This window comes from Anomaloglossus baeobatrachus, chromosome 5, assembly GCF_048569485.1.
Source record: "Anomaloglossus baeobatrachus isolate aAnoBae1 chromosome 5, aAnoBae1.hap1, whole genome shotgun sequence".
Lineage (NCBI taxonomy): Eukaryota > Metazoa > Chordata > Amphibia > Anura > Aromobatidae > Anomaloglossus > Anomaloglossus baeobatrachus.
The window spans coordinates 488,963,728-488,977,696 of NC_134357.1; the positions used below are offsets into that span (position 1 = coordinate 488,963,728).

At 45.3% G+C, this 13,969-nt stretch overlaps 1 protein-coding gene across 5 annotated transcripts in view; it reads right to left on the minus strand.

Moving 5' to 3' along the window:
* Positions 1–5,047: 5,047 nt before the first annotated feature.
* The window catches only part of BAHCC1 (BAH domain and coiled-coil containing 1), a 152,939-nt gene continuing 144,017 nt past the window's right edge, over positions 5,048–13,969 (minus strand). For 4 of the 5 annotated variants that reach the window (XM_075350703.1, XM_075350702.1, XM_075350705.1 and 1 more), the window contains 5 exons: positions 13,749–13,886; positions 13,085–13,258; positions 10,467–11,545; positions 8,989–9,225; positions 5,048–7,119 (listed from right to left, as the gene is read on the minus strand). In XM_075350703.1, coding sequence (XP_075206818.1) covers positions 6,913–7,119; positions 8,989–9,225; positions 10,467–11,545; positions 13,085–13,258; positions 13,749–13,886 — 1,835 coding nt within the window. In that variant the 3' untranslated portion in view covers positions 5,048–6,912. The remainder of the gene's footprint in view (positions 7,120–8,988; positions 9,226–10,466; positions 11,546–13,084; positions 13,259–13,748; positions 13,887–13,969) is intronic. The other variant, XM_075350704.1, reaches the window with a different exon arrangement.

Genomic DNA, 13,969 nt, shown 5'->3' on the forward strand with positions numbered 1-13,969 from the left:
CTCGCCCGCCCCTGTCCCAGCTGCTCGCCCCTGTCTCCGATCGCCCCGCCGCCACGCTCGATTTACCGCTGTCCCCGCCGCCGCTCCGATCCACCGCTGTCCCCGCCGCCGCTCCGATCCACCGCTGTTCCGGCCGCCGCTCCGATCCACCGCTGTCCCGGCCGCCGCTCCGATCCACCGCTGTCCCCGGCCGCCGCTCCGATCCACCGCTGTCCCGGCCGCCGCTCCGATCCACCGCTGTCCCCGCCGCCGCTCCGATCCACCGCTGTCCCGGCCGCCGCTCCGATCCACCGCTGTCCCGGCCGCCGCTCCGATCCACCGCTGTCCCGGCCGCCGCTCCGATCCACCGCTGTCCCGGCCGCCGCCTCCGATCCACCGCTGTCCCGGCCGCCGCTCCGATCCACCGCTGTCCCGGCCGCCGCTCCGATCCACCGCTGTCCCGGCCGCCGCTCCGATCCACCGCTGTCCCGGCCGCCGCTCCGATCCACCGCTGTCCCGGCCGCCGCTCCGATCCACATGTGGGGGGAGGGTGGCTTGCAGTGCTCCACATGTGGGGGGAGGGTGGCTTGCAGTGCTCCACATGTGGGGGGAGGGTGGCTTGCAGTGCTCCACATGTGGGGGGGAGGGTGGCTTGCAGTGCTCCACATGTGGGGGGGAGGGTGGCTTGCAGTGCTCCACATGTGGGGGGAGGGTGGCTTGCAGTGCTCCACATGTGGGGGGGAGGGTGGCTTGCAGCACATGTGGGGGGGGAGGGTGGCTTGCAGCACATGTGGGGGGAGGGTGGCTTGCAGTGCTCCACATGTGGGGGGAGGGTGGCTTGCAGTGCTCCACATGTGGGGGGAGGGTGGCTTGCAGTGCTCCACATGTGGGGGGGAGGGTGGCTTGCAGTGCTCCACATGTGGGGGGGAGGGTGGCTTGCAGTGCTCCACATGTGGGGGGAGGGTGGCTTGCAGTGCTCCACATGTGGGGGGGAGGGTGGCTTGCAGCACATGTGGGGGGGGAGGGTGGCTTGCAGCACATGTGGGGGGGAGGGTGGCTTGCAGTGCTCCACATGTGGGGGGAGGATGGCTTGCAGTGCTCCACATGTGGGGGGAGGGTGGCTTGCAGTGCTCCACATGTGGGGGGGGAGGGTGGCTTGCAGTGCTCCACATGTGGGGGGGAGGGTGGCTTGCAGCACATGTGGGGGGGGGAGGGTGGCTTGCAGCACATGTGGGGGGGGAGGGTGGCTTGCAGTGCTGCAAGCCACCCTCCCCCCACATGTGCTGCAAGCCACCCTCCCCCCCCCACATGTGCTGCAAGCCACCCTCCCCCCCCCCACATGTGCTGCAAGCCACCCTCCCCCCTCCCCCCTCCATGTTCTGGGGCCCCCCCCTCCTCCATGAGCCATCTCTCTCTCCCATCAGACTCTGCCCCCCTCCCCGATCTGCTGCCTGCTCTCTCCCATCCTCTTCATCTACTGCCCCCTCTCACCCTCCTCAATCTGTTGCCTCCTTCATCTGCTGCCTCTTCTGTCTGCTGTGATCCTGCTGCCTAGATCCATCCTGTAAGGTAGGTATCCCCATCTCACCTCCCCCCCCCCCCCCATCCTCTGCCGCTCCTCCACCCGCTGCGCCATTTCCCATCATCCATCCGTTGCGCCCTTTCCCATCCTCTGCCGCTCCTCCATCCGCTGCGCCATTTTCCATCTTCCATCCGCTGCGCCCTTTCCCATCCTCTGCCGCTCCTCCATCCGCTGCGCACTTTCCCATCTTCCATCCGCTGCGCCCTTTCTCATCTGCCGCCCCCGCCCTCTCGCATCGCATTATCCAGCGCAGTTGCTTGCTTCCAGACTGGAGTGGATGATGCGATGCGAGACTCGTGCATTGCTCTCACGTTTGGCACTGGTCTTAGTGGCAGGCGCTCATATTTTTTTTTTTTTTATTCATTTTTTTTTTTTTTTTTACTGATGTCTGTATTTTTTATTTCGCCAAACTAATTTTTTTGTATGGGGGGGGGGGGGGTCTAGTTTCCAAAATGGGATCACATGTGGGGGAGCTCCATTGTTTAGGCACCTCAGGGGGTCTCCAAATGCAACATGGCGTCTGCTAATAATTCCAACCAATTTTACTGTGAAATGGCGCTCCTTCTCTTCTGAGCCCCGCCGTATGCCCAAACAATTGATTTCCACCACATATGAGGTACCTGTGTACTCAGGAGAAATTGCACAATACATTTTATGGTGCATTTTTTCCTGATACCCTTGTGAAAAAAAAGCTACCTGTTTGAAAAAACAATTTTGTGGTAAAAAAAATAATAAAATATTTTCACGGCTGAACATTACAAACGTTTGTGAAGCCTCCAGGGGTTCAAAGTGCTCACTAAATAGCTAGATAAATTCCATGAGGGGTCTAGTTTCCAAAATGGGATCACATGTGGGGGAGCTCCATTGTTTAGGCACTTCAGGGGGGTCTCCAAATGCAACATGGCGTCCGCTAATAATTCCAACCAATTTTGCTGTGAAATGGCGCTCCTTGCCTGCCGAGTCCTGCTGTGTGCCCAAACATTTGATTTCCACCACATATGGGGTATCTGCGTACTCAGGAGAAAATGCACAATACATTTTATGGTGCATTTTTTCCTGATACCGTTGTGATAAAAAAAGCTACCTGGTTGAAGCAACAGTTTTGTGGTAAAAAAAATTTTTTTTCTTTTCACGGCTCAACGTTATAAACTTCTGTGAAGCCCCCAGGGGATCAAAGTGCACATCAAACATCTAGAAAAAATATTTGAGGGGTCTAGTTTCCAAAATGGGGTCACTTGTGGGGGAGGTCCATTGTTTAGGCACCTCAGGGAGTCTTCAAACCCGACATGGCGTCCGCTAATGAGTGCAGCTAATTTTGCACTCAAAAATTCAAATGGCGCTCCTTGCCTTCCGAGTCCTGCCGTGTGCCCAAACATTTGATTTCCACCACATATGGCGTATCTGCGTACTCAGGAGAAAATGCACAATACATTTTATGGTGCATTTTTTCCTGATACCGTTGTGATAAAAAAAGCTACCTGGTTGAAGCAACAGTTTTGTGGTAAAAAAAAATTTTTTTCTTTTCACGGCTCAACGTTATAAACTTCTGTGAAGCCCCCAGGGGTTCAAAGTGCACATCAAACATCTAGAAAAAATATTTGAGGGGTCTAGTTTCCAAAATGGGGTCACTTGTGGGGGAGCTACATTGTTTAGGCACCTCAGGGAGTCTTCAAACCCGACATGGCGTCCGCTAATGAGTGCAGCTAATTTTGCGTTCAAAAATTCAAATGGTGCTCCTTGCCTTCCGAGTCCTGCCGTGTGCCCAAACATTTGATTTCCACCACATATGAGGTATCTGCGTACTCAGGAGAAAATGCACAATACATTTTATGATGCATTTTTCCTGATACCCTTGTGAAAATACTAATTTTTATGGCTAAAGTAACATTTTTGTGTTAAAAAAGTAAAATTTTCATTTTTTCGTCTACATTGCTTTGGTTGCTGTGAAGCTCCTAAAGGGTTAATAAACTTCTTGGATGTGGTTTTGAGCAGAGTGAGGGGTGCAGATTTTAGAATGGGGTCACTTTTGGGTATTTTCTGTCGCCTAGGTTTCTCAAATCACTCCAAATGTGATGTGGTACCTAAAAATTTTTTTTATGTAAATTTTGTTGGAAAAATGAGAAATTGCTGATGAACTTTGAACCCTTCTAACTTCCTAACGGAATTTTTTTTTTTTTCAAAAATTGCGCTGGTGTAAAGCAGACAAGTGGGAAATGTTATTTAGTAACTATTTTGTGTGACCTATCTCTCAGATTTATGGGCATAAAATTTCAAATTTTGAAAATTGCGAAATTTTCAAAATTTTCGCCAAATTTCCGAAATTTTCACAAATTAACGCAAAACATATCGGCCTAAATTTACTACTGACATGAAGCACAATATGTCACGAAAAAACAATCTCAGAATCGCCAGGATCCGTTGAAGTGTTCCAGAGTTATAACCTGTCAAAGTGACACTGGTCAAAATTGCAAAAAATGGCCGGGTCTTTAAGGTGAAAACAGGCTGGGGGCTGAAGGGGTTAATATGATCAAAGTGGTGAAAGGTCCTCTTTGAAGTTATGTTCATGAGAGCACAAGCTAAAATAGTAATAGGCAATAATACAGTAACACTAATTCCAAGGAGGTTTTCCTATATCTGTATGCCGAAGTGTATTTATGTGAAGTTCATGTTGTGTTTATGCAGTGTTCGCGATCCAGAATGACTCCATTAGATGCCCTATGGAACAAATTTATCCTATTAAAGTCAACGGGGATCAAAATATTGTATCTCTGACCAAAACCTCCATATGAATTTGTTTAATCCTCTAAAAAGATGGCAAAGAGTTTATGCAGAAAGTACATATAACTTCATGCTATATCCATATGGCAGGGAAAAGAACCAATATGGTATTACGGGGAATTCGCTTGGTACCCCTAAGTCTTGACACAGAGGAATTTGTAGAAACTTCCAATCCAGCTGATCACTTCATAAAGCGGCTCATCACTGCAGCCACTGATTGACGGATCTTAAATTTCTTGTCTGTCAAGTTGGGAACAGGAATAAGAGACCAGAGGGAACGCAGTCAGTATCAGGTTTTTGTGTTTTTTACCCCTAAGTCCTTTTTCCAAAAATTGTGTCAAGATTAACAAACTTATACATGTATATTTGCCTAAAATTGTACATTATTGAAGTGTGTATGAAGGGGGCTGGCAGCTCATTTTCTCAGTTAAGCCAACCCCCTTCTATGTCTATGCATCTTCCATGAAAGAGAGCGGGTCTGGCTTAACTACCTAAATGAGCAGTCAGATGCCCCCCTTTACACAATGCTGGAGTCACGGGGGCGGACGAAGAGTACCAAAAATGTGAAAGTATACAAAACACCATATGGAACCTATATGATTGGGCAGGGCAAGGTATTGACACTTCCATACTTCCCTCAGTAGAACCCAAAAAAGAAATACGAGGCCACACTTCATTTATATAATATATATTTATAGAATATTTTCCTTTTTTTTTTCTTTTTTTTTATTCCATCGGACCATATTGACATTCCCAATACATTTTCTTTAACTTTTTTTTTTCCTTAAAAAATGTCTTAAACAACACAAAAAAAAATATTTCAGACAATCTATATACATATTTCCAGGAATTTGGTGTTTTTAACAATAAAAGCATTTAAATGTGACTTTTTTCTTTTAGATATTTCTCATTGCCCCTCCCCCCTTCAAGTCCCTACCTAGTCCCCCAAGTGCTTTTAATCTCTGTAGCCCCCATTATAATTACAAATTATACAGAATTCCTAATATTCCCAGCCTTGCCAAAGGACACAGTGCATAATTTATATATTTCAGCAACAGCAAAATAAAGGGGATTTTTTTTTATTTTTTATTTTCTTTTTCCATTGAGCTGAAATTTATTTTATTTTTTTTAAAGGATTTTTTTGTACTTTTAATTTTGTTAATAAAAACTTTCCAAAAGAAATTCAGTATTTACACAGTGAATAAATAGAATATTATTACACCTGATCCTGCCTTTCAGGAAGAAAAGCTGTTAAGAGGTACTGGGGAGAATATGGCTTGAAACTTGAGGCTGTTGACCATAAATTAGGAATAATACAAATAAAACACACAAAAAATTACAAAAAAAATGTACAAAAATTACAAAACAAAAAAACGATCATAAAATGGATGGAGCAGTTTTGCTAGGAAATTTTCAGTTTGATACTTGCCTTTCGAAATTCTGAAATAAAAGTGAAGATAGGGGTGATTGTTATTGATTTCACAGCAGTTTATATGCTCCTCGCGTCTACGCTTTAGCAAATATTGGAGGGGGGAGGGACAGTATTTTTTTTTTATGGAACGGGTTTCTTAGTATGTAGCATTTTAATAGGTGTTTTGTATTTTTCTGTAGTGTTTGAAGTGCTACGATAAGGTTTTCATAGATGTCTGATAGAGTAAAGCCTTAGAGGAGCAGATATTTCTCAGGCAGGTATCAAAGTAAAGAACTTCCTAGCATGGCCGAACATAGCCCTTCTGCAATCAGTAGGCCCGTGTAATATTATAATATCAGGTGTTACAGTGTTCACAAACTTCCCAAATGGGGTGGGGACCATCTAAATCATGGCCAATGCTTGACTTCCAAAATTTGATCCAAAATCTGCCCAACTTTGAAGACCGTGTGGACTGGTCTGTTCAAACTTGAATCACCAGGACATGATAGTTGACCAATGATGTTACCAAAGTGGCAAAGAATACCATCAAAGTGGCATGTGACCACTTTGAGACCTAACTTTCCATGACCTTCTAGGCTCTTAAAGGTGATCCATGAAATTTGACCTTTCCACCACAGGTCTTCAAAGCATCCAATACTTGGTAGATCCTGGCCAGCAGTGAATATCAGAACCAAGGTGCTGTAGGTTAAAATTTAACAAAAACAAGACATTTAAAAGAAAATAAAACAAAAACAAAAGGGAAGAGTAGCTCCAATTTTACCAGTCAGAGCTCTCCTTTAGTGTTGCATGCCCCAAGTGCCTTGGGCATAATCTGGGCATATTTTTTTTTCAGAAATGTATCAACCAGGTCCTCTCTTTAGGAGAAAGATCTACTGATTTCAGAAGCATTCAACTTACATGATACAGAGGTGCATCGGAGACTGGCATCTTGTATTAGTGTAACACAATCGTGTGCCGGTGCACACTCTGCATGTCGTTTGGGTGGCTAGGATTTGTGCGTATCAGTTTGCCATGACTATGTCTGATGTGTGAAGTTTAGTGTACAGATTTCCAGACTTGTCCATGCTACCTGTTTTAATGTAAGAAGTGCTGTATAGTTAAGTGGTACCCTCTTCCCCCAGTTAACTCCCATCCTGGCATATCAGCACAGCACTGGCACACCCTCTGCGGTCACCAGCCGCCCAGTTCCTGGGTCATAAGTTCCTGCCAGGTAGTAGAGGTTCTGCCGATCTTGGTAGCGCTTGCTGTGACTCATCTTGTCGTACTGCTGGCGGCTCACCACCTGGCACTTGTGTGAGATTGTCTGTACGTCATTCTCATCCTCGTGGGATGACTGGTACAACGCGTTCTACAAAGGGAAGGAGAGTCACAATTAATGTTGGTAAACCTATCAAAGAGGTCATTAACTTATCGACTAGGAATATATGTCTATCACAGACTCATAACGACCATTCCATATGGTCCTCCACAAGTTGTTGCTACAACCTGGAGCCAGGGATCTAGTACCCTAGGACTCATGGCACAGGTTATTAATATAATCAATTGTATATGTATTTTGCCTTATGATCAGTGCCCCATGGTGCAACAGGAATTATCAGAGACAAGAAAACATACTATCAAGGTGTTGCTGTTGAAGACTTGTTTGTATTCAACAGTATATCCCTCTTGGTAAAAGGTCCACCTGAATCCAAAATACATTAGATAGATAAACGTGCTCTCCTACAGAATTCAGACAAGTCTCCAGTTGCAAGATGCCACAGTAATTTATTTCTTGGCTACTCCTCCTTGCATTTACCATTGATGTCCGCTGATGTTCCAGAAAGCAGGTTAAGGTCAGGTTGGCACCTATCCAATTTGTGATACTGTGTCCTCTTATTTTCCAGATACACTACCCTATTGAGTGCCTCTTAAGTTTTAAAAATCGTTTTTCCTCTTCTAGTGCCACATTTATTTCACCAAAGGAATTTTTCAGGTAGAAGCCATGGTTCTAGTTGTTGGGACACTTGGAGCTAGCCACGAGGCTATCTCTAGGGACGCTTGGAGTTAGTTAGCCTTAGTGTAGATTTAGGGATGCTTGAAGTTGATCACGGGTCTAGCTCTAGGGCCACTTGCAATTGGCCACGTGTCTAGCTTTCGGGATGCTTTGAGCTAGCCACAGGTCTAGCTCTGGAGCTAGCCACGGGACTAGCTCTAGGGACGCTTGGAACTAGCCATGGGACTAGCTCTAAGGGAGCTTGGAACTAGCCATGTGACTAGCTCTAGAGAAGCTTGGAGCTAGCCATGGGTCTAGCTCTTGGATCGCTTGGAGCTAGCTACGAGTCTAGCTCTTGGGACGCTTGGTGCTAGCTACGGGTCTAGCTCTTGGATCGGTTAGAGCTAGTTATGGGTCTAGCTCTTGGGATGCTTGACAAACAGCTGATTTTACTGAGAGAAGCCTCATTAGATAAATGAGTGACCATACTTGTAATCAATTGATGGCTTGGGTTCACCAGATTGTGAGTTGCTCTCACAGAGCCATGATTGAAAGACACATCTATGTGCCCTTTTAGGGTATTTGGACAAGTTGTTCTTATAAGACAACCCGCTTAGCTTTGTGTGAAATACATTTAATTTTAAAGTTCATTTTACTCAATTGATCTTGGAATAATGATAATTTCCACAATTGGATGTGTTAAAAAAAAAAAAAAAAGTTTTTTGCTGAGATAATCTTATATACGAGTCCCTGCTATGTTCTGTGTAATGGAGGTGTCTGACCATACAGGGACATGGGCTGATCATACCACATCTCCTGGGCAAAGAAGGATGCAAAAGAGTATAAAGATATTACAGCATGCGATCATAGCTGATTCTTTATGTGAGGTAAAACATTTCCCTCCTTGTTTTTTAAAAAGGTTTTACCTCAAAACAAAGAAATATTCAGCTACGATCCGATGCTGTAATATCTTTATACTTTACATCCTCCCCTGCCCCGAAGCTGTGGTTTCAGCAGACCATGTCCCTGTACAGTCCGACACGGCCATTACACACTACAATGCAGGGGCACATATATAAGATTATCTCAGCACAGGGACACTTTATTTAATCACATCCAATTATAAAAATTATTATTATTCCAAGTTTTATTGAGTCAAATTAACTTTGTTTGTGGGAGAACGCTAAAACGAAAACCACGTTAACCATTCCGTCAGCCTCTGTATGTCACTCCTAAGTGCCTCACCTTGCCATCGCTGTGCCTTTTGCCCAGTTTTGTCTCTTCTGGATGGTAAAACCACTTGACTTTAACCACCATATTGCCACCCCAAGACTCCCACATGCTTTCAATACGTCCTATATAGGGCAGATTTGGACGTCCAGCTGACAGGAAAACTGCGCATTCCCCAACATGCAGAGTCTCCTTTCCCCGCACTATGGACTTGTAAAACAGTTTTCTGGCTTTCCCTTTCATTCCTCGCCTCTAGAGATAGAAATAAAAAAAAGAAAAAAAAAAATTGTATAAATTTTAGCAGTTAGATCAGAGGACATGTGATCTCCAGATTTCAAATCTATTTTTTTGTCCAATGTGTACAATTTTCAATATTGCAACTAATGCTGGCTAAGGCTTAGCTAGGTTCTGCAGCAGTAATAAATGTACACCCAGATGGTCCTCACCAGTGGTGCAGCATAGCAAAGGCCGATAGTCTTGGGGGAAGTTCGAATAGGGTGTAATTGGCTTAGGAACAATAAGAAACAAGCCGCCTCTTGTGCCACAGGTTTAGCTCTTGGGACGTTAGGCGCTAGCTACGGGTCATGCTCTTGGGACGTTAGGCGCTAGCCACGGGTCATGCTCTTGGGACGTTAGGCGCTAGCCACGGGTCATGCTCTTGGGACGTTAGGCGCTAGCCACGGGTCATGCTCTTGGGACATTAGGCGCTAGCCACGGGTCATGCTCTTGGGACGTTAGGCGCTAGCCACGGGTCATGCTCTTGAAACATTTGGAGTTATCCAAGGGTAAGGTTTTCAGAATATTTTGAGCTAACCGCAGGTAATGCTCTTGGAACACTTAAGCTAGCCACAAGTTATGCTTTTGGGACATATTGAGATAGCCACAAGTCATGCTCTTAGGACATTTGGAGCTAGCCCAGGATCATGCTCTTAGAATGTTTGGAGGTGGCCATATTTTAATGTTCTTGGGGCATTTGAACCTAGCCATGGGTCATGCTCTTAGGATGCTTGGAAGTAGCCATAAATTATGCACTTGGGACGCCTGGAGCTAGCCACAGGTCATGCTCTTGGAACATTTGGTGCTAGCCATGGTTCATGCTCTTGGAATGTTTGGAGGCATCTAATGTTCATGCTCTCTGGACATTTGAAGCTAGCCAAGGGTTATGCTTTTAGGATACTTGGAACTAGCCACTGATTATGCTCTTGAGAAGTTTGGAGTTAGCCATGAGTCATGCTCTTGAGATGCTTGGCGCTAGCCATAGGTCATGCTTTTGGGACACTTGGAAATTGCCAGAGGACATGCTTTTGGGACGCTTGGAGCTAGGTTCCCTGATCAGTTGATGGTAAACACCAGTGGGTCTACAAGATTTTTGCAAGTGGTACAAAAAGGATTAAAGGATTTGCAGGTGTGTCACCTATTCACAAGCATATGCGCATCTGGATGACAACTTATTACTAAAAAGCCAATAAAACTAATATTAAAATGAGTCTTACCTGGGTAGGCTCTCCAGACCATTTCCATAGTTGGCGTGCAGGCAGAAAGGCAGAAATCTTTGGCCGGTTTTCTACAGAGGGCAGGCGTTGCTGTCTAGGTAGGGGCTCTTTGGTTTTAGGGAAATTTGAAGGGGTCCCTTTCCTCCTCTGTTTGACTTTTTGTCCTGAGACAAAGCAGCCCTGGGAGCTTTGACCACCATCTTCTGTGTGCTGTGCCAACAAGGTAGGCACGGGGTGGGTGAGGCAGGGCTGCAGGAGCATTGTAGAGTCCGCTTCATCTGAACTCTCCGATGAATCATTGTCCGTAGAGCAAATGCTGGAGCTGGACATTGAGCCAGAGCTAGAAGATGAAGAGGACCCAGAGGAAGAGGAAGAAACTGAGAGTCCTGCAAGAAATCTCGATGGAACCCGTGCCCGCAGACCTTCCTGGTTCTCCTCATCCTGGTCAGAGTACGAACAGTCACTGTCACAGTTCACTCCATACTCTGTTTGCCCAGTGTACTTTCCAAGAGCCAAGCCCATGGATAGTTGGTCATGAAGAGGTGGCTTCCGTTTCTTGTCCTTGGTCAGTCCTGATGCAGAACTGTAGCCCTGTCTAATATGAAGCCCAAATTCTTTATCATAGAGTAGGAGAGCTTTGCCATTTTTAGTTTTGGGGGACATTACACCCTCATGATCTAGTTTCACCAAAAACTCATTACCTGCCTTTCTTTTACCACCTTTCCCCTTGTCTTCTTCTTCTGGCCTCTCTCCTTTTTTTGTCCGTACTGGCTTCTGCCCAGTTGTAATCCCAGTGTTGGCACTACCCCCGAAGGGACTGTATGAGTTAGCCAAACTGCTGAAGGAATCCGCTCCAAATCCGTTACCAAACACATGAGGCTGCTCTCTGCACTTCTGTTTCTTGCCACTACCCTGTGATTGAAAAGGGTCATGTAGCGCAGTGTTAGTCTTGTTGCCAGCTTTGCGCTTTCCTTGAGAAGGCCAGCTCATCAGGTCCACGCTTGTCGAGCGACCTAAGAAGTTGGTTGTGGCAGCAGGTAATGGAGTCTTTGCCCCTGAGTTGAACACATCCATTTTATCTGTAAAATCAAAGTGTGAAAGGAGTCAGCTCCAAAAATGTGTCACCGCATTATTTTAGTCATACCTGTGATTTTCAATGTTAGGAAACGTTTCGCACTTAGGTCATGCGGGGTCTAAAAATGTCAGATAAAAAAAAAAATGATGTTTCTTTTGATAAAGTTCTCTCATCATTTATCCTGATGGAGTTTCAAACACAGAATTGGCTTCGTAGCAAATGCTTCTTCTAGGATGTTATCAGATTTTTTCCTCCAGCATTTAGAAAACAGAAACTTTGCATGGCCTGGACCATTCACCGGCCAGAAGGCAACTTGACGACATTAAAGAACGTGACTTGGGTCAAACTGGACCCAGCCAGGGGAAGGGAGGTTTCGGTGCTCAAAATTTAGCCTCCCCTCACCCTCACTGTCAATTTATCCAGGAGGATCAGCGCTGACGAATCATCACTGCACTGAACTCACAAGTAAGGGTATGTGCCCACGATCAGGACCTGCTGTGTCCTGACCTGTGGGGCCGGAGTCTCCTCCGCAGGAGAACGCAGCTGCCCGTGTCCATGATCAGAATTCGGAGCGCTGCGGTCTCTCACTTGTGTTCTCCCTACGGAGAACACTTCCAACTACGCAGCTAAGAATTGATATCCTGCGGCTCGGAAAGCCGCACCGCAGGTCAGTTTTTGCTGTGGGCCGTACATGCATAGTGGGCATGGGATTTCTAGAAATTCTATTCATTGTGCTTGTACTGTACAACACAGCGTTTTGAATGCAGCAAACACACACTGCATCCAAAACGCTCCAAACACTGATCGCGGGCACGTACCCCAACACTGCTTTTTCTTGGAGCAGCGCACAGGTGCAGAGACTTCCAGCCCAGATCCCAGTAAGTTGCACAAGTGAAGCAGGCAGCGACTGCTTTGTCCTATTAATCGCTGCTAGGGGTGCCTATGTAAAGCACAGCACTCAAGAGGAGTTTGCTACTGGTTGCCATACTCTGCATAGGCAGCAATCAAGATGGCAGAGGCTGGGTGGCTAATAAATTACGTATTAACCTCTCTGCCACTCTTCTCACTTGTAATTTTGTGAAAGAATTTTTTTTTTTTTCCGAGAGGGATGTGTATATGTATGTATGTTTTTATTTATATATCTATCTATTATCTATCTATATATGTATCTATATTATATCTATATATCTTATATCTATCTGTATATCTATCTCTATATATCTCTATCTATCGATCTATCTTTTTTACACACGCCCACAGACATACATGCAAACACACTTATTCACACACCCACCCCCCTAAAAAAAAAACCTACATTAGAAATAGTGGCAAAAATATAAACTTTATTATGACTAGAGCTGTGGTAATAAAATATATTTATAAAAAAATAGTAAACAAATATTACAATGTAATGTACAATCTAGGGAACGCAAAATACTTCCATCGCTACAGTCACACAGAACAAAGGGCCTAACGTAGACATCCTCTTTTAAGTCCTCCTTGGTGTCATACCACTGTGTATCCCATTTCCTTTTCTACTAACCAGTTTTCTCCTTGTTAATCGCCTTCTTTCCATTATTTCTTGACACTTCCACTGGCTCCCGGTTGTCTGAAGATTGGTTCTGAGAGGTTTCAGAAGTTGAGGTGGTATTACTGGCAAAGCGCTTAGTTCTTCGACTCTCCGCCGACAACAACAAAGCGGGAGATGGTTCTGTACCTGCAAAAGAAAGATCTATTGGTTTATAAGAAGGTCATTGCCAATCCCTTTATTACACATGGCATCTGTAGACCCAAGATTGTATTGATCATTTACAGGGGTGGTTTTCGTTAAGATGGTTGACAAAGGGGAATAATATTTAAGGTGCTTAGAATTTACAGGAGGTTCAGTCTGGATAAATGACTGATCTTCCCGAAGAGGTGAGGAAATACATTTTTAGGACCCTGGTCCAGTAGCCAGATCAGTATTATGTGGCCAATGTGGACTTCTTCCTTTTGGCATTCACAGCTTCTCTTTGGATTAGCCGGCATCGAGTGTGTATAATGCCGCAACAATGATGTTGGCCAGTCCGACTAATCAAAAGAAGCGCTGTAAATGACGGGATGTAGGAGGAGGCGGTTTGCGTGGCTCGTCTAGAGGTCACAGAATACAAACATATGTGTTGGACCAGGGGTTCTGAGAAATCAATTTGCTCATGTTTACTGTATACCCGTTATTTTTGAGAACGCACACTGGATGGTAAAATCAGGAGGCAGTAATCGAATGTTGTTCAGGGTGATGCGTCCACGGTCGCCATCATCAAACGCAACTGTCACAGAGTCCGACTCCCCTTCATCACTTGAGGAACCTAGAAGAATACAAAAAATGAGATATTAAAATCAGACTCAGTATTAGCTAACCATATCAACCTCGCATAGTTTAGGAGCATGT